General features: G+C 36.2%; 1 protein-coding gene across 1 annotated transcript; it reads right to left on the bottom strand.

Moving 5' to 3' along the window:
- Nucleotides 1-1,825: 1,825 nt before the first annotated feature.
- Nucleotides 1,826-23,907, bottom strand: b4galnt3b (beta-1,4-N-acetyl-galactosaminyl transferase 3b). Its single transcript, XM_026287073.1, has 20 exons — nucleotides 23,592-23,907; nucleotides 18,439-18,494; nucleotides 16,330-16,404; nucleotides 15,374-15,469; nucleotides 14,882-14,972; nucleotides 14,458-14,558; nucleotides 14,300-14,367; nucleotides 11,566-11,644; nucleotides 11,421-11,487; nucleotides 10,386-10,529; nucleotides 9,428-9,537; nucleotides 9,234-9,334; nucleotides 8,675-8,742; nucleotides 6,931-8,386; nucleotides 5,888-6,141; nucleotides 5,599-5,752; nucleotides 5,342-5,414; nucleotides 5,026-5,179; nucleotides 4,646-4,772; nucleotides 1,826-3,308 (listed from the first exon to the last, which is right to left on the bottom strand). Exons 1-20 carry the CDS (start codon nucleotides 23,722-23,724, stop codon nucleotides 3,200-3,202), a joined length of 3,516 nt encoding a protein of 1,171 aa, XP_026142858.1. The 5' UTR covers nucleotides 23,725-23,907; the 3' UTR covers nucleotides 1,826-3,199.
- Nucleotides 23,908-25,774: the final 1,867 nt, after the last annotated feature.

The following is a 25,774-nucleotide window of genomic DNA, read 5'->3' as shown; positions in this document are numbered from 1 at the left end:
AAAATTGTGTGATTTATTATAACAATAGACGGTCATGGATGGAGAGAACTTCACAAGAGTTTGGGTTCCTCCTGCATATCAGGGTGGTGAGGTCACGCTGACAACTGACTCATTCAGATTATTCACACTGTGTGACTGACTGTGTGTTTGTGCTCAAGGACAAGATAAGTCAGAGTCTCCGGCAGGGATTTTTTTGGTCAACACCTGTTGAGGGGGACAAAGGAGACGTGTAATGTGGCCTGCTTTGGCATGCACACTGTATGAACAATGGTGTGGATGTACTGCAGTGGAGAGAGAATATTTTATAACCGCATGAAACTTCCATAGTGCTCTTAATATTTCTGCAGTACAAATTGTGTATTATGGGCAGTATGCAAATATTCAACAATACCCCTTTCTTGGCTCATTTTTGACTTTTTTGATTTTTTAAATGGTTGAGACATTTTTAAATATAGACTAATGCATTATTATGATCAATAATGATGTTTTTTTTTTAGTTTTAACAATTGCGTTAGATACTGAGTGTTTCTATCTTTGTTCTTTGCACTGATGATGTGTTGAGCTCCGCTGACTGCAGGCCTGAGGATGCACATATATACACAACTCCAGATAAATGCACAGACACGAGCCTTCACTATATATAGCCCTCCGTATAAAATTAAAAGGCATTTGTAGAATTTAAACATGCTCAGAGGGAAGCCAGAGTCTCCTGTTCTTAATTTAACCCTTCACAAGCTCATACCAACAGATGGAGGGTCCTCAGTTGACTTTGTAGGTGTTGTATTTAGATGTATATTACATTTTGGTGGAGTTTTTTTTCTTCTTCTTTTCATTATACTGTTTGAAAACACTATATGTGACCCTGGAGCACAAAACCAGTCTTAAGTCGCAAAGGTATATTTTTAGCAATAGCAAAAAAAAAAAAACAAAAAAAAAAAAACAATTGTATAGGTCAAAATTATCGTTTTTTGCTTTTATGCCACAAATCATTAGGATATTAAGTAAAGATCATGTTTTAGGAAGATATTTTGTCAATTTCCCTACCGTTAATATATCAAAAAGTAATTTTTGAATTCATTTGGACAACTTTAAACGTGATTTTCTCAAGGTTTCGATTTATTTTTTTTGCACCCTCAGTTTCCAGATTTTCAAATAGCTGTCTCTATGACAAATATTGTCCGATCCTAATAAACCATCCATCAATGGAAAGCTTTTTTATTCAGCCTTCATTAATCTCAATTTCAAAAAAATGTACACTTAAGACTGGTTTTGTGGTCCAGGGTCACATATTTGTTAAATGCAGTGTCTGATTTAAAGTGGTAAGCTTTCCTTTTAAAACGATTGTAATTTAAACCTTCTACACAATTAATAACTGCTGTATGGAGGCTTGTCAAATGTCACTTGTATGAGTGTATTGTCCACTTAAAAAAAAAAAAAAAAGATCGGTGGAAGATCGAATGCCGCTTTAAAACAGTTCAAGCATGAAAACATTTGAAATGTACCATTTTCACTTTAAACAACATTTGCAGTAGTGAGAATCTTCCTGTGGTAATGAGAGTTTAGTTATTTATTACATCAACATCTCCATTTCTGGATTCTGAGACAACAGACAAGGATTAACCTAACGTTACTTAACAATGGAGGGATTGATGACGCTAACATGCCAACAGAGAGAAAACTGAAAATAATAAACATCAAAAGGTTTTCCTGGAAAGAAGTACAGTACGTAATGCTGCAGTCGGACAATAAACTAAAAAATATATTTTATTAATGCAGAAAACCGGTGGTGCTGATACTGATTATAAAACAAATAAAACACAAAATATCTCAGAAGAAACATTTTATTTTAAGGTTGTTGGTGATCTACATAAATTTGTTAAAGGTCATTTCCATTCTGCCACTTACAAAATACGGAAGAATAAACAAATAACTTGATTTTTAAGTAACATGCTATGTGAATGTCAGATCAAAAAAAATAATAATAATGAGCCCACCAAAAAACTAACTAACCTCAATGGTTAAAAAATATACTCTAAAAACAGCGCCAAATCCCTACAAAACAGAGTAGATCTGATTACCTTTCAGTCACACCGAGCATGTCTTATCTCAGTTATCATTGGGAAAAGGTTGCATGTAATTCATCAGAGTACAAACTCATAACAAACCAAATAATAACCCTATGGAAAAAAACTGAAATTGATTGCATTTATTGAATATTAGGATTGCTTTAATTAATACTGTAAAGGGCTGAATCAGTGTAAATCAACAGATCTACTCACTGGAACGTATCATGAAGATAGTAAATGCTGGAAAATCTCTTTCAATTGAACAAAAAGAGCTTTTTCAGCTTTAAAACGCCTGCAATACCACTATAAAATGGCAAATATCACAGAAAACATGGATGGTCATTTCATGCTACCATGACACATACATACTTTGAATTTAATATGGCTATTTGTGTGCATTCCAGTAATGAGAATTTGGAAGTACATTGCGCTTAACTTTTATAAAAAGTACTGAAAAAAAAACTATTCTTTTAACAAAATGTAATTGATTTTATATTTTGAGGATGTTATATGACCAAGCCATGTTCTGGACAGTCTTTGTGAGATTGACAGCATTTCTAACCTGAATGAATTGTTTTTCTTAGACCAACACACTATGGGAATATTGCACATCTCTTCAGTTTCGGCCAGATTCTTTCAGTCCCTAAGAGGTCACACAGCATAAAACATATGTAACAATGTGCAAAGTCAACCCTCACCCAAGACACTTACCTACCTGAATAAATACACATTTTTTCAGTATATACATCTCATTAAATGTCACATTTCTGTCTGTTAGAACAGAATACTCAGCCAGACGCGACTGAAGGCGTTTGATTGATCTGGAAGTGACAACAACAATAACCAAGAGATGCTGAAGGCATCAATAACTTATATCAGTTCCTTTATTTAAAAAAAAAAATAAAAAAAATTCACTCTTGATAGCATAGCTAGCTTTAGAGAAACATTCCAACTCTGGAAATGATCTGGAGAGGTCTGGATGCAACATTGTTCAATCCAAACATCACAGACGTCTTTGTCCTGAGTCTCTGTGTGTTTCCATTAAACGGTCACCTCACATTCACCTTCAGTCAGATGTGATCTGGAACACATCTGGAATGTCCTGAAGTTTTAAGTGTCATTGTAAGCGTTGGTTACGTGTTGTGCAGCATCTGGCGGTTCCACATTCCACGCTTTGAGTGAAAGTGATGGAAGAAGTTCCTCAGGTAGAGTCGCTCCACCTCCAGACCACCCTGAAGGATCCTTGAGACCACACAAAAAAGAAAGCACTTCACACACCAAATAATGTTTGTTTAGCATTAGGGATATTACAGTTCTGGCCGTCACGAAAAGTGAGAATTATGTACAAGCAATAACTTATAAATAGCCAATATTAACTATTGTTAATTGTAATTGTGGGCATTTCTGTATTTTTCAGTTTTATAATTTTGCCTGTGTTAATGCCAACAGCATAAATATTGGCACAAGGGTGTATTTTTATTAGAATTGTAATATTTAGCAAAATCTATATTACACCAGCTACACAAAATTTTTTGTCCCATGGCAATTTAACTATAGTACAGTGCAATCTTTGTTATCAGGCCTTCATTCTGGTGACAAAGCTGCAAAAATGACATTTCTTTTTACTAAATGGTGCTATGTTCTTAGGTTTGGCCTATGAAGCAAATTTGCACTTTTTTGTTCTTTCTGTTTTTGCTGTATTTTAGAGGCAACTGAATAAATGATACAACAAAAATTGTTTGAGTGTGTGGGTATGGATGTCAGAGTGTGGTTTGCATGTGTGTAATAAAAAATTGTGTGTGCATCGCTGTAATGTTTGAGAGAGAACAATTATACTGTACTGCAAATCATAAATCCAACCACTGTGTAAACCAGAAATTTGCTGGCAATCTAATGGACAATTGTCAGTACTGCACCCTAACAAAATCTTATTTGGAAATTTGGAACACAGCTTGTTTAGATTTATGAATTTAATTTTCTAGCAATTTTTTGTTCAACATGTTTTTTTTTAATACTTAAAAAAATAGCTCATAAATCATGTTCATAAACTGAAACATCTAACTTTTTCTGTTTCACTTAAAAAAAAAAAAGAAAAAGAAAAAAACATGTAAGATTACAATTTTCATGACATTTTTCTTACATGGACAATTTGGTCCTCTAAGGCCTTCAGAGTAACTTTTTTAAATTGATGCACAAGGGTTAATATCCTATACAAGGCAAGTTTATTTATATAGAACATTTTATACTGTGAATGATGGCAATTCAAATGTTTTTACCAAAAACTGATTCAAAATAAAAATTTGCATAGAAATAAATGAATAAAATACTTTATTTTACTATTTTAGTGTAAGTTTATACCATAAATTTTTTATTATATCAAGTTTTATTTTTATAAATCTAAAAACTAAAAAATCTATTACTTTAAATGCTGCCAGTGAGTTTAGGAATTACATCATCATAATGCACAGTTTAAAGAAAAGCATACTGACTGAGATCAAGCTAATAAATGATTAACGTTTTAATAATGAACTTGTATTAATTGTATTAGTATGATATTAGTGTATTGTCCCATGACTGACCTGTCCAGTAGTTCCCAGTCCTCTCCGCCCCAGCGGTCAGTGAATTCTTTGGTGTTCATGCCCCCGATGGAGTCCAGGTCTGACTTGTAAATGCCCAGAAGACCAAAGCCATTGACCTCCCAATAACCTGCACATTACCAGCACAACCGTTTTCAACACTGATAAAAATAAGAAATGTTTTTTGAGCACTAAATCACCAATAGAATGATTTCTGAAAGATCATGTGTCACTGAAGACTAGGGTAATAATGACAAAGACATTAAACAAATCTTATGAACCCCAAACTTTTGAACAATAGTGTTTGTGTGGAAATACATGAATCTAATTCTATGTTGTATATGATGGTGTTCTCATGTTATCTTGTGTGTGCAAGACTGCACCATCAGGCTCCAGGGGTGTAGCGCCACAGTTCAGTCTCATGACTATCGGAGCAAAGGCCATGTGTCTCTCCACACAGTGTTTTCTCACAGTGTCGATGAAGCCAGGAGGGAAATGAATGTGCAGGTCACAGAGAAACACAATGCTGTGATCATCCTGAGAAAGAGACAGACCTTTATAAGCTGCAAATGAGTGACATCCATCATCTTGAATTAGTTCAGCCTTCTTTTTCACTGAAGATCCTGTGATGTTTTGAACACGTATTTAAGCCTTTTTTTTTTTTTGTAAGTACGGTGTGTGATTTTGTCTTAAACTTACAGAAATGAGGTCTATTCCTGCTTGCAGTCCTGCTGATCTCTCAAAGTTCCCACTTAACCTGAGGTATTGATACCTGAAACGGGATACACAATAGAAAGGGACTCGAAGTGGGGTCTCGTTTTAAAAAGCTGTAGTAATGCGACTTCTCCACAGGTTAAGAAAGAAATATGACCAATGTAAATGTGCAATACGATCAAAAAAACTAACTCATGAAGGATCACTCTACTTAGTGTGTATTTATGAACTGGTAAATGTACCTTGGCAAGAAAGAGTTCTGTAGAGCTTGTTCTATGTTCATATCAGTGCTTTCATAGTCAGTGATGATGACATTGAAGTTTTGATCTCCAGTGGTGCGGTACATCTCCTCCATGTCTGAAATAAACTGCTGCACCCAACGGGCCTGGTTCTTCACTGCATGCACACACACACACACACACACACACACACACACAGTGCCTTATGAAGGTGTTTCATGCAGTCTACTCAGAAACATGCACAAGTCTTAAATAAATGCATCTTGAATAAAACTCGATATGAGAGTGCTACCTGGGACGATGAAGTGGACGGTAGCAGTCGGGTTCCAGTAGAAGCGATATGGATTGCAAAGTTTAAGTTCTGCGTCCTGAGCCTTTTGCTTTTTGTGAAAACCCCGATCTTCAGTTCGTTTCACATAGATGTACTGAACCAGACGCAGGTGGCGTCCTGAAGCCTCCTGCAGGTCCAGTTCCAGTAGATATCTACTGCCACGATTATAATCAGGCTTCTTCGCAATGTTCACAATACGCTCTAGAGAGAACTGCCTACACACACACACACACACACACACACAAGTTAATGTCAAAGATGAATTAAAATGTTCAGGATTGCATAAATACTATATACTAATACTATACTATACAGTACATACCATTTTTACTGTGCACTGATTTTCTGTATGTATGCAATATTATAGAAATAGAGCATACTGCATGACTAATTTCCATTATGACGGCGAATCTGAAAATACTATTTACTTAAATTTTTGATCAGCATGACAAATACCATTAAAAATTGTATATTAAGAAAATACTAAAATAGCACACACTACGGACAACAATTTATTTTATTTTTTTTTGCATTTTTACAGTTAAACGATAATGTTATAAAATTTGACAATTTCAAACACCCATTTTCTACTGCAATATATTTTGAAATTAAATATCTTCCTGTGATGCAAAGCTGAATTTTCAGCATCATCCAGGCTTCAGTGTCACATGATCCTTCAGAAATCATTCTAATATGCCGATTTGCTGCTCAAAAATATTTCTTATTATTCACAATGTAAATTTTTGTGGAAACTGCAATGATTAGCTTTTAGGATTCTTTTATAAAAGAACAGCATTTATCTGAAATAAAAGTATCATTATGTCTTTACTGTGACTATTAATTTAGTGTGCCCTTGCTGAATAAAAATACCCTTTTGATGCAAATTAATACATTTTCGATAAAATCCCAGCAAGTACACTGTATAAACGGTGTATTATTCAGTATGGTAGCAATGAACTGCTGATTTAATTCAATATTTGATTCCTGCTGAACAGCTGGCCTACCTTGGAAATTTCTTGTTTAGTTTCTTCATGAAAGCTTCCACTACAGACAAGGCTTCCGATTCCTCGAGCAGCAGGTTTCCAGACACATTACACTTCAGATCGATCCAGTCGGAGCGCAAGGCGTGCAGATCTAGAGGTTTGGCCTGGAACGTCTGAGACCACTTGACTTCCACGTCAAACACAGCCCTGTTAGTGAGGTCATAGTCGTCTTCCTCTGAGAAACCCTGTTTGACCCAAGAGTCTTCTTCATCTCCTCCATCTTCAACCTCTTCTATATGCATCGCATTATCCTGAATCTCTTTTTCCTTTCTGCCGTCATTCATGTGATCCCAGCGGTTGTTATATTCTTTGTTAGATGAAGCTGTGATGACCAATGCCTGAAGCTCATTGGTCTCGTTATACAATGGGTTTTGAAGTGGATGTTGGGTAATCTGGACATGAAGAGCCACATTATTGTGCTTGATGGGAATATTGATGTCATCTACTACAGCATTTTCGGGGTTGTTCTCCAAAACGTGCAGGGCTTCATCTGCTTTATGTTTTGAGTGTTTGCGCCTCTTCATTGGTTCAGCTTTGACTTCATTCCCATTCAAGGATGGCTGCTCATCTGCAGTGTTCTCCAGCCTTGCCTTTTTTACGTTCACCTCATCTAATCTAGAGTTCTTGGGTGTATTCTCCACATGTTCTCCTAGATAGACTTTACGATAACCCATCCGATTCACAAGGTCATGACGTTCCCTCTGGTCCTCATCAAACATGGCAGGGTTGGTCACTGATCTTTGCTTCAATTCATTGGCTTCTCGTATGTTCTCCACAGGAGTATTTCTGTCTCCAACTGCAACAAGATTTGGATTCCCATCACTACTGTTGTGGTATATGGCTTCATGTTGGTGGAGCTCAAATCTTCCATCATTAAGCGATTGGTCCACTTGATGTTTCACTTCTGAACTCAAGTGATCTTCTCTTTGAGCTGGTCCTGGATTCTGCCGGTCAGGTATGTTCTCCATGACGTGATTCTGAAACCGCTGTGAGTCTTTTTCTTTTCCCTGGTCATAGTTCTTCACCTCAGAAGGTGGGTTTTGGAGGTAGTGTTGGTCCTTTTGGTTTTGTTCAGGACGTCTCCTTTTCTTCTTCTTTCTTGGTTGCTGCTGTGGTTCCTCTGGGTGGTTCTGTGGTTCTTCAGGCGGTTTTTGGATTGCCTTAGGTTGGTTGTCTTGGTCCATCTGTTGAAATCTCATGTCAGGTTCCCCGTCTTGCCTCTTTTTTCTGATGCTGCCATGTTTCTGAACAGAATACAGTTTACGGCGTCTCTGCATCATGTAATCATCATAATCATCTCCATATTCCTGGAGAACCTTAGCTTTCATTTGTTGCTTCTCCTCATACTTTCCAGCTTTCTGCAAGCCCTCATCTTCATCTCTGCCCAGGTTTATGGCTCTTCCTTCCATGCCATCTCCTACAGGAAGACAAAGACAAGCATTAAGAGTTTTGAAATGGGATTTAAGTTCTGAACCATCAAGCTGTTGGGAGTTAAAGACAACAAAATTGACCACGTTTCAATAAGTGTACTTACTGTAATATAATTATTCTAATCTAATCTTTAATCTTACTGCACACGGTTCATCATTATACATTTTTAATAATTATTATTTTCTAAATTCATGATCATTATTTCCTACAAAATATTCCTGTTGCATTAAGGAAGTTTAATGCATTGTGACTGTTGTTTAAATGTATGCTGTACCTTTGTATTTGATGACTCTCTCCTCATTTTCAGGCAAATCCAGCTGAATGTAGTTTGAGAAGCCGTATCTAAAAACAAATTATTTGATTTGAGATCATAATACACCAGGTGCCCCAAAGAGAGATAGATCAGTGGGTGTGATCAAACATTTGGTGTCAGTAAGATTTTATTTAAAGAAATGAGTACTTTGATTCAGCAAGGATGCATTAAATTGGTCAAAAGAAACGGTAAACATTTATCATTTCTATTTCAAATGATGTTTAAATAAAACAGCATATTATAAATATTACTGAAGGATCAGGTGACTAAAGGCTGGAGTAATGGCTGTTGGAAATTCAGCTTTACATCACAGGAAGAAATTATATTTCAAAACACATTCAAAAAGAAAACTGCTCCCCTGATTGTAACAATATTTCACAATATTACTGTTGCTCTTGTATTTTAATCAAATAAATATAGCCTTGGCGAGCATGAGATACTTCTGAAAAAAACTAAATAATTAAAAAGCCACACCAAGCCCAAGCATATGAACGGTGGTGTACAGTATTTGTGTGTCTACCTTTCCAGGTAGTATGGATTCCCACGGTAGAAACATTTGTTACCGTTCTCCATGTGTGTGAGCCGTGTGTAGTCATTAGGATACACATACGTCAGGTGCACCTGCATCAGATTAGATTGATCAAGATCACAAACGCATAGGCACAAAAACATACACTTCAATTTTTTATTAATTTTCTAACGATGTACACTTACAAACTGCAGGCCCTGGTAGCGCATTAGAGGATATCCCTTTATGATGTAGCTGGGGTTATAAATACAGTCAGGTAAAACTCCCTGCAAACGCGTCCGGTCCAATAAAGGAACTACATATACAAATAGACACAAAACATTATAACACATCATTACTATTATTACTAAGATTTCTAATTAACAATAATAACAACAACATGCACAATTTAATGTATATTAATTATATAAATTTAATTATCTAATGCACATTTTTCTTGAAATTATTAATTTAATATTTTTTAAATATCTAGCATTAATTATTTTATGTGTCAAAATTATTTAACACAAAAAATGTTATATATATATATATATATATATATAAATTTATTATTTGATTTAAGATCTTAATACACCAGGTGCCCCAAAGAGAAATAGATCAGTGGGTGTGATGTTTATATATATATATATATATATTTTATATTTTATATATATATATATTTTTTTTTTGATTATGGTTATATAATTTAATTCATTGTAAGGTTTCCCATTTTTCTGTCAATAAAAAGTAGTTTGAAAACAAGCTGCTTTGTCATAATTACAGTAGAAATAATAAAATATAATATATATAATATGGACTGGGGGGATGACCTTAAAGTACAATTTTGAGCAAACGGTCTTCAATTTGGCTAAGAACCACTGTAACAGTGTCTCTTCTGCCAGAAGGTGGCACTGAATTCATGTCCCGTCTGCATATATTCTAATGTCAATTTTGGACCACTTTGACAGACATGGTCAACAGGAACCATCTTTATTTGGAAAGTGCTTCCACTGAAAAAAATATCAGCATGTGGGCCTGGAATGCCCTGAGGGTTTCATTTTAAGGAGTTAAGTTCAATGTTTAATAGCGCAGCATGTCTGCATTGTTGGTTTATAATGTTTAAATGGTGTTGAGTGAAAGTGAGTGTGTGTCTGAAATTCTCACCCTGATGAAATGAGTCTCGAGGATCTGCTCTCAGCATGTCTACTCCATGGGGCGGAGTCTCAGACGACCTCTGGGGCGGAGTCACATGACTGGCAAAGGTCTGAGGAATGTGATTGACATCTACAGTCTTCAGCGAGGACTCGTCTGAATGAACACACACACACACACACGTGTAAATTGTGTCATACAAAAATGAGGTCATCAGTTTGAAAGCACACTACCATCCATAGTATTGTACACTGTTCAAACTGCTAAAAGATGCAGCAAAAATTTAGAGGGTTAAAACTGCACCATTTCTGAGATGACCAAACACTTTTAAAAGCATGTTAAATGTTACATGTAAACCTTTTCAAACAGCAGTATGCTACACGGTCACATGACATCATGTTTGTAACAACACACACTGCTGTTTTAAAAACATTTACTACTCAAACATACCAGTTTTTAAAACATGATACTATTAATACTATTTTTAAATGTTTGTCTAAATATTTATTAATAGCTTTTGTTTTTATATTTTCAGTTTTAGTTTAATTTTGTATTTTCGTTTTATTATTCAGATTATTTTTCAATATATCTTTAATTTATATTTATTTCAGTTTAAGACATTTTAATATTTTAACAAAAGTTTTTTTATTTGAGTTAACTGCAAAATAAACATCACATTTTTTCCTGTAATATTTTTATTCAACTTCAGCAGTTTTTAAATGAATAAAAATTCTTACTAATTTAGTTTGCAATAACGAAGGCAAACGCGTCGATAAACTTGCAGTGTGAAAACAAAAACAGTTTCTAACGAGAACTACATAAGCATATGTTTACACAGAAATGAATGCAAAAGCCTGGATTGATAGACTTCAGCTGAAGCAATAAGAGGACAACACACACACGTTGTGCAGTGGTGACTACCCCATCATTAGCTCTATTTCAGGACGTGTGTGTAGACAGGAGCAGCTATTCCAAGCATCCTAACACTACCCTGACATTTATGCAACCACATCCCAGAATAACACACACATACACACACACACTCACTGGTGTAGAGGGAGATGAACTTGGAATCGATGATTGAAAATCCACTCCCGATCTGTTTGAGTTGCCACTGTGAGTAAAGACAGACCGTGTCATAACAGTGTACACCGAACAATCACACACAAACACCCTCAGCGAACACACTCACCGCAACCTCCACATGATCCGTTCCCTGATCGTTTTGCTTGTGGATAAGCTCAAAGAAATATTTATTGTTCTTTTGCAGACTGTAAAACAATAAAAAAAGTGAACTTTTATTCATTTTGCATGAACACAATTAGATCTTTGAAACTTTTATATGTTAAGCTTCTAATGCAACTCAATAGTTTTACATTAAAAGATAAACATGAAAAAACATATTAAATTTTTTTTTTTATGTATTTGAATACTAATAATAATAACAAAAAAATCTTTATAGCGACTTCACAAATTGCTTTCTCATTATGCTTTACCAAATAGGCAAGTCAGCAAAAAAATAAATAAATAAATAAACAGACAATTAGGAATTAGAAATCAGTTGAAAACATAAGCTGTGTCCAAATTCAGGGTCTACATCCTTCGGAGGACTCATTTGAAGGATGTTACGTCACAGCGCCGCGACGAAGGCTGTCCAAATTCGTAGGATCCTTCAAATGCGGCCCACAAATGCGTCCTCCTTTTCCCCGAATTGGAAGGATGGGTGTGGTGGATCCTTTTGCGTCCTACCTATCCCATAATTCTTTTCGGCAGGACGAAGCGAGCGGTAACGGAGTGGGGGAGGAGTATTATTTTCGATGTTTTTTAAAAACTGGCTTTTCAAAAATATATATTTTTAGTGGTTTTCTGGTTAGGCATTTTGTTTTAGCGTTAAGCATTTTTTTATTTTTACATTTGTACGTGTATATGTAAAAAAAAAACTAGCTTCTTCCTTACTGCCTGTGTGAATATCCCCTTACACACAGCTTATTTGTAAGTGATTGAAGCTGTTTTTAACGCTTCTAAAGACGAAAGAGCAGACAGAAGTGTTTATAAAGCTCCGGGGAGAGAACGATGAGCTCTTCACCCGCTATTTGCTTAGCGCTGTCACGGTTGCTAGGCGACAGGATATGAGCAACGGGTAAGGGAGGGAACCGAAAGAAGGGTAGGCTGTCCAAATTCACAAACACCGACTTCCGGTTTTTGCGGTCTTCGGAAGACCCTGAATTTGGACACAGCTATCGAAATAAATTAAAGGGGGGGTGAAATGCTCGTTTTCACTCAATATCCTGTTAATCTTGAGTACCTATAGAGTAGTACTGCATCCTTCAGAACTCCAAAAAGTCTTTAGTTTTATTATATTCATAAGAGAAAGATAGTCTGTAGCGATTTTTCCCGGAAAAACACGACCGGCTGGAGGCGTGACGTGTGGGCGGAGCTAAAGAATCACGAGCGCGAGTAAGCTTTTGCGTTGGGAGCGTTTGGAAGCTGTGACTTTACCATGAGGAAAGCAGTTTTACTCACCGCCTGCGGTTCCAACATACGATCGTGACCCTTTTTCGTTGGGATTGCATCATCCTTAAGAAATAAACGATACGCAAATCCGGCGTCAAACTGGGCCTTGTTTGTAAAACAAGCATCTTCGAAATGCAGGGAACAAACAAAAACACTTGCACAACTCCGTTGATGCTCTGTAAAAATAAACTCCATCCACTGGTCCCTTAATGCTGTTTTTTTTGGTAATCTGTGCAGGGTTGTCTTGCCCTGGCAACCAAAAACACACTTCTTTTGTGACACTTCGCTCACGCTCTCGCTCTGATCAGTGAAGTCTGTTGTGCTCTCAGTGCTCTGCTATACAGGAGCGCGCGCTCTTCCGGCAGAAGTGTCCTCAGGACCCATATAAGGAAATTCCGCTCCATCTAACGTCACACAGAGCCATACTCGAAAAAAACTTTCCGAAACTTGTGACAAACCGGAAGGAGTATTTTTGGAACAGAAATACTCCTTCAAACGTACAACTTAATTTTTGAAACTTTGTCCATGTTTAGCATGGGAATCCAACTCTTTAACAGTGTAAAAAACTCAGTATGCATGAAATAGCATTTCACCTGCCCTCATCAGTGAACGACTTGCTAGTCCTGCACGGGCACATTAAGTAGTCGTACAGTTTTTTTTAGTTTATTCAGTTTATTCTTATTTATTTTGTTAAATATGTTATTGAGGAATAAGGATATGATTTGTTTTATGTTTGAAGGAATTGCTAAAAGCAAAGAAGGCATTCTTAAGCAGTATTAGGCCCTAGGCTACTTTTCCTTTGAACATGAAATAAATCCAGGTTTATTATTATATGATTTATTATACTATATATTTTTTTAATTTAATTTACATATTTTTACTTTATTTCTATGTTCTAAGTTCCATGTTTGTGTTCATCCATTTAATTAAAATGTATTTTCTGTTTCTTTTTTAAATTTATATTCAACGGAAGCAAGTGAAAAAATAACAGAGTAGCAGGCAGAATATGCAAAGTATTAAAAAAAACTACTTATATGTTTACTCGTGGGATTATGCGGCGGGAGCGGGAGAAAATAACATATATTTTTGGGAAAAATCCATCCCGTGCAGGTCTCTAAGTGAGTACCTAAATGATGACTGAATTTTCATTTTTGGGTGAACTCTCCCTTTAATTCAAGTTATTTATTTAAACTTATGTTACACACACCTGCACTATTACAAATCATGTTATAACAGAAGAATACTTTTAATGACTTCCCACTGTGTGCCGTGATCATCGGGACACAAGCAGCACCTTGTGAATCTACACATACTGAATCTAAAAATAGTTTTCATCACCGAGGTATGTGGTCATTACTTGGACAGATGTGTGAGCACTTCCATGCAGCATTATGAAACACAAACACACTTACGGAATAAGATCTGATATCTGACTGGCATATTTCCCATATTCCCCTGGGGCAGTCCATTCTCTGCCTGTCTAAAAATGGAGGAATCACACAAGATTCAGCGCATGCATTTCAAACATCTACATTAAAGTAATTATAAAGTTGACTCTTGTCTCTCCAACCTTTCCGACGTAAGCGCGGAGCTTCAGATTGTCTGGATTCTCATCTTCACTGAGCCAGAACTCACTGTTATCATCAGACGCCACTGCAAACAGAAAGTCACCTGCCAAACAAAGGGAAGGGATAACAGTGTGACAATGGCACACAATCTGAATATGTGCATGTTAGCACTGCATGATAAATCGCATGCGTTTATCATGCGCATCTTGTCAGTAAAGCTGGTTCTGTGATTAGTAGTAAATCTCCAGCATGTGCACTGGCAAGCTACGCAAACAGCTTTCATTAGCGCATGCCATACATCGCTGATAGTAAATGCGATATTGCATAGCTTGTCAGTGAATCAGCTTTACTGACGAGATGCACATGATAAACGCATGCGATTTATAATGCAGCCCTAGTGTGTGTGTGAAAGAGAGTCAGACAAACCATCGGTATAAGGATGTATGTATCCAAATATCCTGAGTCCATAATTGGTCCAGCTGGGTGACACAGCAAGTTTCTTCACAGTTGTACGAGTCTACAGAAATAAAAACACATCAAATACAATGCAAACAAATCTAATATTGAAAGTAAAGTATGTTGTTAACAGGGTTGTTATCATTAACCAAATTTGTTTATTCAAATAAAGCTGAAATTATGTAAAGTATATATATATATAAAATATACACACACACACAAATATATGTATATATAACTAAATATATTTGATCAAAAATACAGCAAAAGCAGTAATATTGATGTAAAGCTGAATTTTCAGCATCATTACTTCAGTCTTCAGTGTCACATGATCCTTCAGAAATCATTCTAATATGCTGATTGGCTTTTTAAAAAACATTTATTATTATTATTATTATCAATATTTAAAAGAGTTGGGTACAGATATGACAGATATGTCATCTATACAGATAAAACACCTACGTGAGGATATAACGGATAATGTAGATTCTTCTGTAGTTGAGATATAGACGTGCCACACCAGTCCTCAAAGATGTGAAGATTCGCCATTCCTTTATACTGCAGCAAACACACAACACACATACAGTTTTTTTCACTTTGTAATATTCTATAATATTATAAGCTATGTCATCCACCAGACTGCAAAAAAAAAAGGAAAAAAACATGTTTAGGTACCTTGATGCACTTACCATTGAAGTCTATGGGGTAAGACACAACACTGGAATAAACATTAAAATACTGTTTTAAAAGTGTAATAAAGTTACCCACTGTCTCTGAAAAGCGATATCCAATATCTCAATTCCGGTCATGACTGTGTAAATTAGGTAGAAAAGTATTGTAAAAAGTATTTAGCTACTGGCTAAATGTACTATTTACATTTATTTACATAGAATTGGAGTAACTTTCCCCACAGACTTCCAGTGTAAGCGCATTAATGTTTGTTAAAGTCAATTATCCAAAGTCATTTTCTGTAGTAATCACAAATGTCATGTTATCCATAGTGCTTAAATAATTTGGAAGCCCAAATATTCTTTTAAATGACCAACAAACATATAGCATGAACAAAAATGTACAGCTCATGTGTCAGATTTAAAACAGAGACACAGAGTCTTGCTAAATTAAACAAGATGGCAAATCTCTTGCTGAAGAGCCTTGGGTGACATACTCATGTGGATTAACACCATCATCTTTACAGCGGATGCACATCAACAGATCATGCATACAGAGCTCTGAGTGACAGAAATATAACAAACTAGTACACTAACAATATTACAAAAAATACCTTGGTGCTGTTTTTTTTTTTTTTTTTTTTTTTTTGAGCAAATACCAAGGAAATATTATGTTTATTAAACATGTACCAAGTTAATATAACATAATACCAGCCATGTATGTTTCTATCATTGTGGCCGTATTATTACCTCCGCCCTCCATGTCTGTTGAGTGTTTTTTGGAGTCCAGATGTCTTTATCATGTTTAATGTCAGAGATGTGAACCTGTGACACACATAAAACACACACAGAATTGTTTTTCATGCATCTGAATTCCAGCAGCATTTTCGATTTTGTTTGTGCTGCAAAATCTACTTAGCAATTACCTAGACAAAATGTGCGCATCATAGATGTGTTGACTTTTTATTTCTACAGTATGTAAATCGTATGCATGCATGGAATACTGGAATGACCTGTTACATATGACAGAATTTGCAGTATACAACCAGAAGATGTTGCATGGAATATCGTATCCCAGAATTATAATATGTACATAAAAGAACAGTTCAAACTAAATTTTAAATTTTCTCAAAGCTTACTCAGCTTTAGATGTAGATGAGTTTGTTTCTCCATTGGAGAGGATTTAAAGAAATTTTGTATTACATCACTTGCTTCTATATCTTCTCGCATTCACATAGTGCTCAATCTGTGCATATTTCTCTCCTGATTCATACGAGATGACTTTTTCACTGGAGAAAGCAATAGTTTTCTTAGAGGACTAACGCCTGTTTCACATATAATCCGTCAGTCCGTGTGTGTTATATATGTTGTCCTGAAGCAGCACAGACTCATTGTGCTTTCACACAGGACGTGTTTGCAGTCCGCTACTGATCCGCGGCTGTTTAAGCCACAAAATACAACATTTGTCCATTATTTTGATATCAAATCATGTAAAAAAAAAAAAAAAAAAAGAAAAAGAAAAAACCAAATCAAAAAGCGTTTTCAGCATTGTGATACTCTTTCATCCCAGTACAGTAACTATCTTTCAGAGACATTTTTAAATTCAAATATAAACAACGTATTACTCATGCATTTGACTGCAATTTTTAATAATAAATTGCTGAAACAAGCTGCAACTCAATTAAACACAACATTAGCCTGCTTTTCTTGTTAGGATATCACAAACATTTAAAATTAAAACTCACCACTGACAGAAACAGTCGACTCTCGTGCCTTTTAGCACTTAAAGCTTTATTACACGCAATCCAACAGGTCTTAAATAACTTAGTTTTTCTGCCTGCATATATAATGTTGCCTTGTTTCTCTAAAGTTGCTCTTTTTCTTGTTTTAAATCTAGCCAAAACCCATGTGTTGCGTGTGAAACACAGTAGGCTTTAATTAGTATACATTTATTGTAAAATGACTGCATTTCGGTGTCAATCCATGTTAATTTTTACCGTGAACAATGCGCTGTCACTTTAATTCAGCGCGTGCAGCACAGCAAAAATAGACTCGGTACATAAACGATCGCTGCACTGCTGCAGACGCACTGCTCCTGGAACGCATTGACAAACCGCAACCACGTGCAGTGTGAACGCTGGAATACGTTAACATGGGTGTGTCAAAAAAATATGCAACGCATACGCACTGCAGACGGAGTATGTGTGAAACGGGCGTTATATTGTAACCTGATCGTTTAAAGTAAAAATGTCTTAATGGATTTGTTTGTTACAAACATGCAACTTTTCACTTCACATGATTGTTCATTGATGGACTGGATTATTGTGATGTTTTTATCATCTGTTTGGACTCTCATTCTGACGGCACCCATTCACTGCAGAGCATCCATTAGTGAGCAAGTGATGTAATGCTACATTTCTTGAAATCTGTTCTGATAAAGAAACAGGTTTCTTACAGAAGCTTTATTTAATCACTTGTGGACTGTTCAACTCCAACACCCGCTGACTGCAATTATACAGCTTGGAAAAGTTAGGAAAATTTTTTATATAACTCCGACATGGATTCGTCTTGAAGAAGAAAGTCATATACAGGGTAGGTAAAACAGTCCAATTTTCATTTTTGGCTGAACTAACCATTTAACTTACCCTCCCTTTTGAAACGAACCAGGCGAAATATCAACACGACAAATCTTTTTCTTGACACAATATATTTACCTCTAGATGCTAAGAGTCACGGTTTCATACAAAACTGAATAAAAAATTAAAATTAAAAAAAAAGGAAAAAATAGATTTTTTTTACAATTATAACAGGTCTCAGTAATTAAAACATGAAACACAAAGGTCAAAGTTGAGCTTTTACCGCACGTTGAGCAGCAGCGTTTGCCCAGCCGATGCTTTCAGTGCGGACGGTCACACCTGAAAGAGAAAAAGAGTAAATATTTAATCAAGCTGCCAATTAATTAATTACACCTGACTGACCGCGCGTGTGTTTGATTCAGGACAGTGACATTAGATTGCCATTGATGGGTTAGGATTTCTCCAGATAGACTGAAACTGACTCCATGTTCACATTAATCTTTAACAGGAGGGAAAGCATTAACTTGCATATTCAATCACACTTTCAATGTTATTCTTAATTAGATTAAATCAAAAATATGTATTTCATATTACAGGTAATCTTGGTAAGCTTAAATCAGGTGTCAAGCATCCATGTTAATCGATCTATAACAAACATGAGTGAACATAAGAAGTACAACTTAGGTTTTCTGTAAAATGAAAACAGCATGAATTCATGAAAAATTCATTTTGGTGCTTCACTAACATAAAAGCTAATTATAATGCCTATAAACTAAAAGTTTTAAGAATAAAAGTCATTATTTATTATCCATTATACCTTGAGGACATCCCAAGAGGATGTTTTGTAAGAACACACACAGCACAGATTGCTAATACAATAAAAAAAACAGACTCATGTTTCATCATTTGTACACCAGTGTATGTGTACAATATCCTTAAACTCACAAAAACCAGCTGTTCAAGTTTCAAAAAGGTTTCCAGTTGTCAAAATAAGAATTTCGACGTGGCATTTATCAGTTGTCTTTTGACAAACATCCCGCTCAAGAGGAGAAAAGTGTATTTTGCAAGCTTGTCAAATAGAAGATGCGTGCACACAAGACACATAAAAAAAACGTTATGGTTAATTTGCACATAAGGTCTCTGCAAACATTTACAGCAAATGTATAGACGCTCATCAGAAGGTGAAGAAAACACATACACTCCCTTGTGTGTGTGTGTACAGAGAAGTGCAAGTGTGCTTAACCTTGCACATTGGTGCTATAGCAACAAGAAGCACAGGAAATGATGGCGCACCTTACAGAAGAAAGGGTCATCTGACCCCCAGCGCTACTAAGCACACACTGCAGGGGGCTGTCTATATGGCCAGCTATTATAGTCTGTGTCTTCAGGTGTATTTGCACACTGGGCGTTGTGTGAACTTTCCTTAGTGTTTGAGTGAGAACAAATGCATTTAAAGAAGAGACCCTGAGGATTTCAGCATGGCATTTGCATGTTCAAAGTGAGCAACTGACAATTTCGTCTTCTGTGCCGTTCTCCATTTTTCAAATTCTTTCTTTTACTGTACTCCCTAGAGGCCGCTGGTATCCTCTGGAGCAGTCGTTTTCAAACCGGTCCTGTGGGCACCCCAGGAATTCACATTTTCTGTGTGTCCCTTATGTTCACACCTCATTCAACTCCTCAGCTCATTAGTAGAGACAGCCAGACCTGAAATGGGTGTGTCAGATATAGGGATGCATACAAAATGTAAGGTGCTAGCAGTGTCTGCAGTACCAGTTTGATGACAACTGCCCTGGAGGAATGTCGAATTTGTTTAAAAGCCCCAATGTCCAGTGCAGCATAGAGGGAGATAGATGCATGCATTACTGTAGTCTCCTTCCATTTCTGCTTCATACACCTGCTCTTAGATGATCCTCTACAAAAAAACAAGGAAATTTTAGCTTTATCTAAAAATCCAGGGTTGGTGCAAAAAAAAAAAAAATCAAGGGTCAAGGGTCAGTCACAAGGGTTCGTCACTTCACACTGACACCCCAGTGGGATAAAACTAACACACACAGACAAAATGTTGGTTAGGCCACATGGATGACTAACCACTGCCCTTGAAAATTAAAGCTAAATGCAGTAGCTTGCTTTCAACAGTCAAAACAACTGAATTTGCAAAAACATGCTACTTAAGTTTCACAGAATGCCACCACTCACCCACTCATTACAGTTCGTCCAGAATTTAAAATCACCATCATGTTGTTTAAAACCTGTATTTATTTCTTTATTCTGCAAAACACAAAAGACGACATTCTGAAGAATGTTGGTAACCAAAGTCCCATCAACTTCCATTGCGAGTAAATGGGACCCAAATCCACTTGGTTATCAACATTGGTTTCTTTCCACAAAAGAAAGAAATGTGTACAGGTTTGAAGCAACATCACTGTGAGTAAATAGTGACAGAATTTTCATTTTTAGATGAATGTTTGGCCACTGTACATATTTGGTCATTTCAGCTGAAAACCACTTCTGTGTGACTGACTACAAATCTACCAACAGCTTTGGCATAGTCAATATAAATATTTTTTATGCATTTTGAGTAAATACTGTTTGAAATGTTTCAGAATGTTTGTGTTTATCTCATCTACAGTCATTATAAAAATAAAAATAAAAAGCATTTCTGACTAGATACATTTTGAATTAGACTTTTCTTCCCACAATTTTGTGGTGGAGACAAAAAACTAAATTGTGAGATTTTTTTTACTGTTTTATCTCACAGTTCTGACTTCTTTCTTACAATTCTTAGAACTCTCAGAATTATGAGATTAAAATTCACAATTAACTTTTTCATTTTTTTTTTTTTATTCCATTGTTTTCAGACTTGGAGAAATAAAAAACGTATTGTGTTAACGGTTTAACCTGTTAACTGTCACTCACGTTTTTGAAGATAGACTTGAATGTGCATGATACCAACCTCAATTTTTATAATTCATGACTGAAAACATTCTGTAACATGATTTTGATGTACCATTTACATGGTAATGCAATGTCTGATTTTAAAATGGGTTTTGAAGGATGAATTTTGAGATTTTATGTTTTCAAGTGATATATAACTTCTGATGATTTCTAAAATGTTATAGAGAAAAAGGCAACGAGTAAGTCTTTTTTTTAAACAAAGGTCAAAGCTCCTTTTGTAATGTAGATTTCTGAGGGTGCACTCTTGTCATAAATTCATCTATAACTTTTCCTACATAATTTTTAACAAAACATATTGGTAACATATATATTTGGGAGTCTTAGACCTTTCCAACGATATATAGTTTGTCAAGATTAGATTAGATTTGATTGTAATATAGTATAGTCACAATTTAACAGGTTAAACAATAGATGACATTTAATAGAAGGAAAGGTTTGCATTCATTCATACTCTGCGTTGTTTATGTCCAGCTGATGCTATTAACCTCATAAATATGCAAATAACATTAACCCAGGATAAAAAAAAAAGCACTGTGGAAATCAAAATGCTAAATATATGCAGGTTCACAGAGGAATGGCATGCATGTGAATTCATGGCCAACGGACTCACAAGAGCGTGTCAATGCCATGTGCAGGTCAAACATTCCCCTCTAGATTTCTTCCAAAAATACAGGAGGAACAAGGAACTTCATGACACTCAAGCTTCCTCCTTAAAGCTCAGCCGGACAGCTTTTGTTCTTAATCGGATTTCGCTCGCATGGGCACAGTGTGAGTTTACTATTCAAATGTAATTTTAGCAGGCTGATATCCAGGTGCTGTGACATTGGTGCTGCTCCTCTGACCTGACACTGACCTCAAACAAGATGACAAACCCCTTCTGCAGGTCCGAGCTCACCTGACATCTCTCAGGTTTCTTCGATCACATGAGCTTCTCTTTGTACAACCTTTGCAATCCAGGGCCAGTCAGAAAACATGATTTTAATTGCTATAATTTTTAAGGTCCCTGAGCCAGCAGATAAAAGAAAAGCAGAAGAGGCATCGTGAGTCACTCTGGGAATGGGAAGGGAACACCCTGATTTTGAGCTGGGCCTGGCAGGACAGAAACAACCAGTCTGAAGTTCTCGTGTCTGCATGCACACTGACCATATCCGTGTACACAGCAACACAATGCATTCTGTCAGTGCATTAAATTCCATTTTCCTGTACTGTTTGCATGATGTATTGTATATAATATTGCATTGTGTGTAATAATAATAAAAGCAATTCACCATGACCAAGTCTTCTTAAACGAACAGTTCACCCAAGTTATTACAAACATGCAGCTTTTCCCTTCGCAAGATTGTTCATTGATGGACTGAAGTCGTGTGGATTATTGTGATGTTTTTATCAACTGTTTGGACTCTCATTCTGACGGCACCCATTCACTGCAGAGCATCCATTGGCGAGCAAGTAATGTAATTCTACATTTTTTTTCAAATCTGTTCCAATAAGGAAACAAATTCATCTACATCTGGGAGGGTGAATACATTTTCAGAAAGTTTGTCATTTTTGAGTGAGCTATTCATTTAAGAGCAAATTTACAGTAAATTCCAAACTTCAACTCCAGCTCCTCCCTCCCTGCCTTTCAATGAAGAATACTCACTGGCCAATCAAACCCCTGATGCAACTGAATATTTAATAAACTGGAATGTAGCTAGTATGGACTGTTAATAAACGTTATAAATGTGGAATGTAGTGAGTTAAATCTGAAATGCATTTAGAAATGGAATGCATGTAGAATATCAAATTAAAACTCTAATTAGAAAACACAGAATCTGTATGTATTTGGTAGGAGAATGGAATATTATAAGAAATAGGTAACGTGTAAAATTGGAATCCTATTAGAAATTGGTTTAATTACCAGTAAACATAATAATAATTTAGTAAAGTTTGTGGAAAGTATGAAACATAGTATGAAATAGAATAAGATAATGGGAATTAAATTATTAATGTAATATTGATAGTCTTCAATGAGGTTTGGTAGTTAATGCATTGGGAAACACAAATAATACTTTTACAGCACTGAATATAATTTAATTCATTAATACATTGTTCAAATTGTATATTTTAAAATAAGTTCATATTGTAGTAACATTAACAACCTAGAACAAGTTGCCCAAAATTTGTTTTTTAAATAAAAACAATACATTAAAACAATGAAAATACAAAATAAAACACTTAAAAAAAGATTAAATATTGTATTTGTTTACCTGCGTGTCATGTGACCATAAACCGCCATCAGAAAAACGTTTAGGACAAATAGTGTCGGCTGACAGAAAGTTTGGGAATCTAGTTCAATAAATGCTGTAGAAATGTTGTTGTTGTTGGTACATAGTCTACTAACTAAGGTTAATAAAGTGACCCTTACTGTAAAGCATCATCATAATTTGATACTGTATCAGCAAGCAGTATTTAAGTGACAGGGCATCAGATGTCACTCACCGGGGCTGCTCCATTCGTTCACGGCCATGAACTGCAGATAAGCCGCCAGGAAGGCGACCATCAACACCGCCCCAAACACAATATATCTGCCGTTGCGCTTGAATTTCCGCACCGGGAAGAAGTTGAGCATCATCTTTGAGTTCTACAGACTCAGTGTAGATCGCAGGAGTTGCAAACCGCTGTAAGAATCATCGACACACGCTTTCACGGGTTAAAAGCCGGTGGAAAAACTCGATCTCGCGTCGCAACGGTTTACATTTCCTTCGCTGTGATTCAGCGTAGTGTCCCTAAACATCAGCGCGCACAGGTTGAGCAGGCCACGCCCCCTGCGTGACGTCGCTGCTCCTGAACAGGTACAACAGGTCTACTAGCTCTTATTTTGTACCCGTGTATACATTTCTTCATTTTTGTTTTTATTAGGGCCCGAGCACCGATGGTGTGAGGACCCTCTTGTATCTGCTTTGTTTATTATTATTATTATTATTATTATTAGGGCTCAAGCCTGGAGGGCGAGAGCCCTATTGTTTTCCTTAGGATTATTTGTTATTATTATTATTATTATTATTATTTATTATTATTATTTTTCTTCAAGGTTTCGGGGGCTTTTGGGGCCCTTAACATGCTTAAAAAGTCTTGAAAATTGGCACACACATTGGAACCTGCGGCCATTAGAGCCGGGCAGAGACTGATACACGGGCGTGGCACAGGGGCTCTACAGCGCCCCCTGGAATATGGAGGGCCATATATCATACATACTTGCACATAGACATACGAAACTTGGTACACATATAGAACTCATCAATACAAACAACTTTCGTATTGCATATCATAGGCTCCGCCCAACAGGAAGTTGGCTATTTGGGGTTTATTATTCATATTTGTCGTCAAAGTTGTGGGGGCTTTTGGGGTCCTTAACATACTCAAAAACTCTTGAAAATTTGCGCACACTTTGGAATCTGTGGCCTTTAGGAGCCTGCAGAGGCTGGGACCCGGGCGTGGCACAGGGGCTCTACGGCGCCCCCTGGAACACAGTCATAAATGTTGATGTATAGCTCACACATACTTGCACATATTCATATGAAACTCAGTACACATATAGATCTCATCGTGCCGAACAACTTTCGTATTGCATGTCATAGGCTCCACCCAACAGGAAGTCAGCTATTTAGAGTTATGTAAAAAGCGCATGCTCTGGAATTTGAAATACTTGTCATAGGTTTTTTACTCCATTGCCGCCAAACTCGGTCAACATGATCTCAAGACACTGGGGATGAAAAATTGCCAGGGGATTTTTTATATCTCGAACGGTTTGCTCGTGGCGAGGCGTTGAAATTATGGCGAGAAATGAGAAACAGGAAGTGTCTAATACCATCCACATACATTTCCTGATTTTAATCAAACTTCATCAGATTATTCGTTGTATGATGTCGATCGCATATATGTGACTATTAGGAGTCAAAGTTATAGCGCCACCAACTGGCAGAAGGAAGTGTGTCATTTTCAAAATGATTTGAATTCAGCATCTTATTATTACTCGATTTGTTTCAAACTTCATCAGAATAATGTTAAAACACAGCCGATATAAATCTGCAAGGGGGATATTGATATCTAAAAAATTGTTGGCGTGGCAACATGTCAAACTGGAATACTTTGTAGGTGATTTTGAGGCAAATAACATACTTAGAATTTCACAAAACTCTGAACACACATCAGTATTTCTGATAGGAACTTAAATTGTGAATGGATTTTGGATAGCTTGAATGGTTTTGCCGTGGTGATTTTTTTAAATGACCTTACAAAGGGAATCATTATTGTATTTTTAAATTGCAGCTTCCAAACACGTCAAATAATTTTTTCATACAGATAAAAAAGTCATTCTGAGTAAATATGCATAGTTTCACGACTTTACAACACTGTATGGATAACAGAAAATTAAAAAACTGTCAGACATCTCATCTCACTCTGTCCATCTTTTTGAGTATATGTGCTTAGACTTCCATTGTCTGAGAGAAATAGCGCCCCTATAGGTGCAATTCCCGGAGTAAAAAAGGGAGGAGACTCTCTTTTGGTTTCACTTTTAAATCGGTTTAAATACAAATAAATACTTGGATTTAATTCACACTGACAAGCTAAAGCAACATATCTGATTATTACCGGGTCAGGGCTCATTAATAATTGATGTC

This window comes from Carassius auratus, chromosome 18 (assembly GCF_003368295.1).
Source record: "Carassius auratus strain Wakin chromosome 18, ASM336829v1, whole genome shotgun sequence".
NCBI lineage: Eukaryota > Metazoa > Chordata > Actinopteri > Cypriniformes > Cyprinidae > Carassius > Carassius auratus.
The sequence above is the reverse complement of the archived record's forward strand: the minus strand, read 5'-3'. Positions and strand labels throughout refer to the sequence as shown.

Coding starts and splice junctions, on each gene's coding strand:
- b4galnt3b (XM_026287073.1), bottom strand. CDS start 23,724: ATGATGCTCAACTTCTTCCCGGTGCGGAAATTCAAGCGCAACGGCAGA. Junction 11,645..14,299: donor CAGATATCAGATCTTATTCC/GTAAGTGTGTTT, acceptor ATTGTTTTACAG/TCTGCAAAAGAACAATAAAT. Junction 5,753..5,887: donor CGTCCACTTCATCGTCCCAG/GTAGCACTCTCA, acceptor GTGTGCATGCAG/TGAAGAACCAGGCCCGTTGG.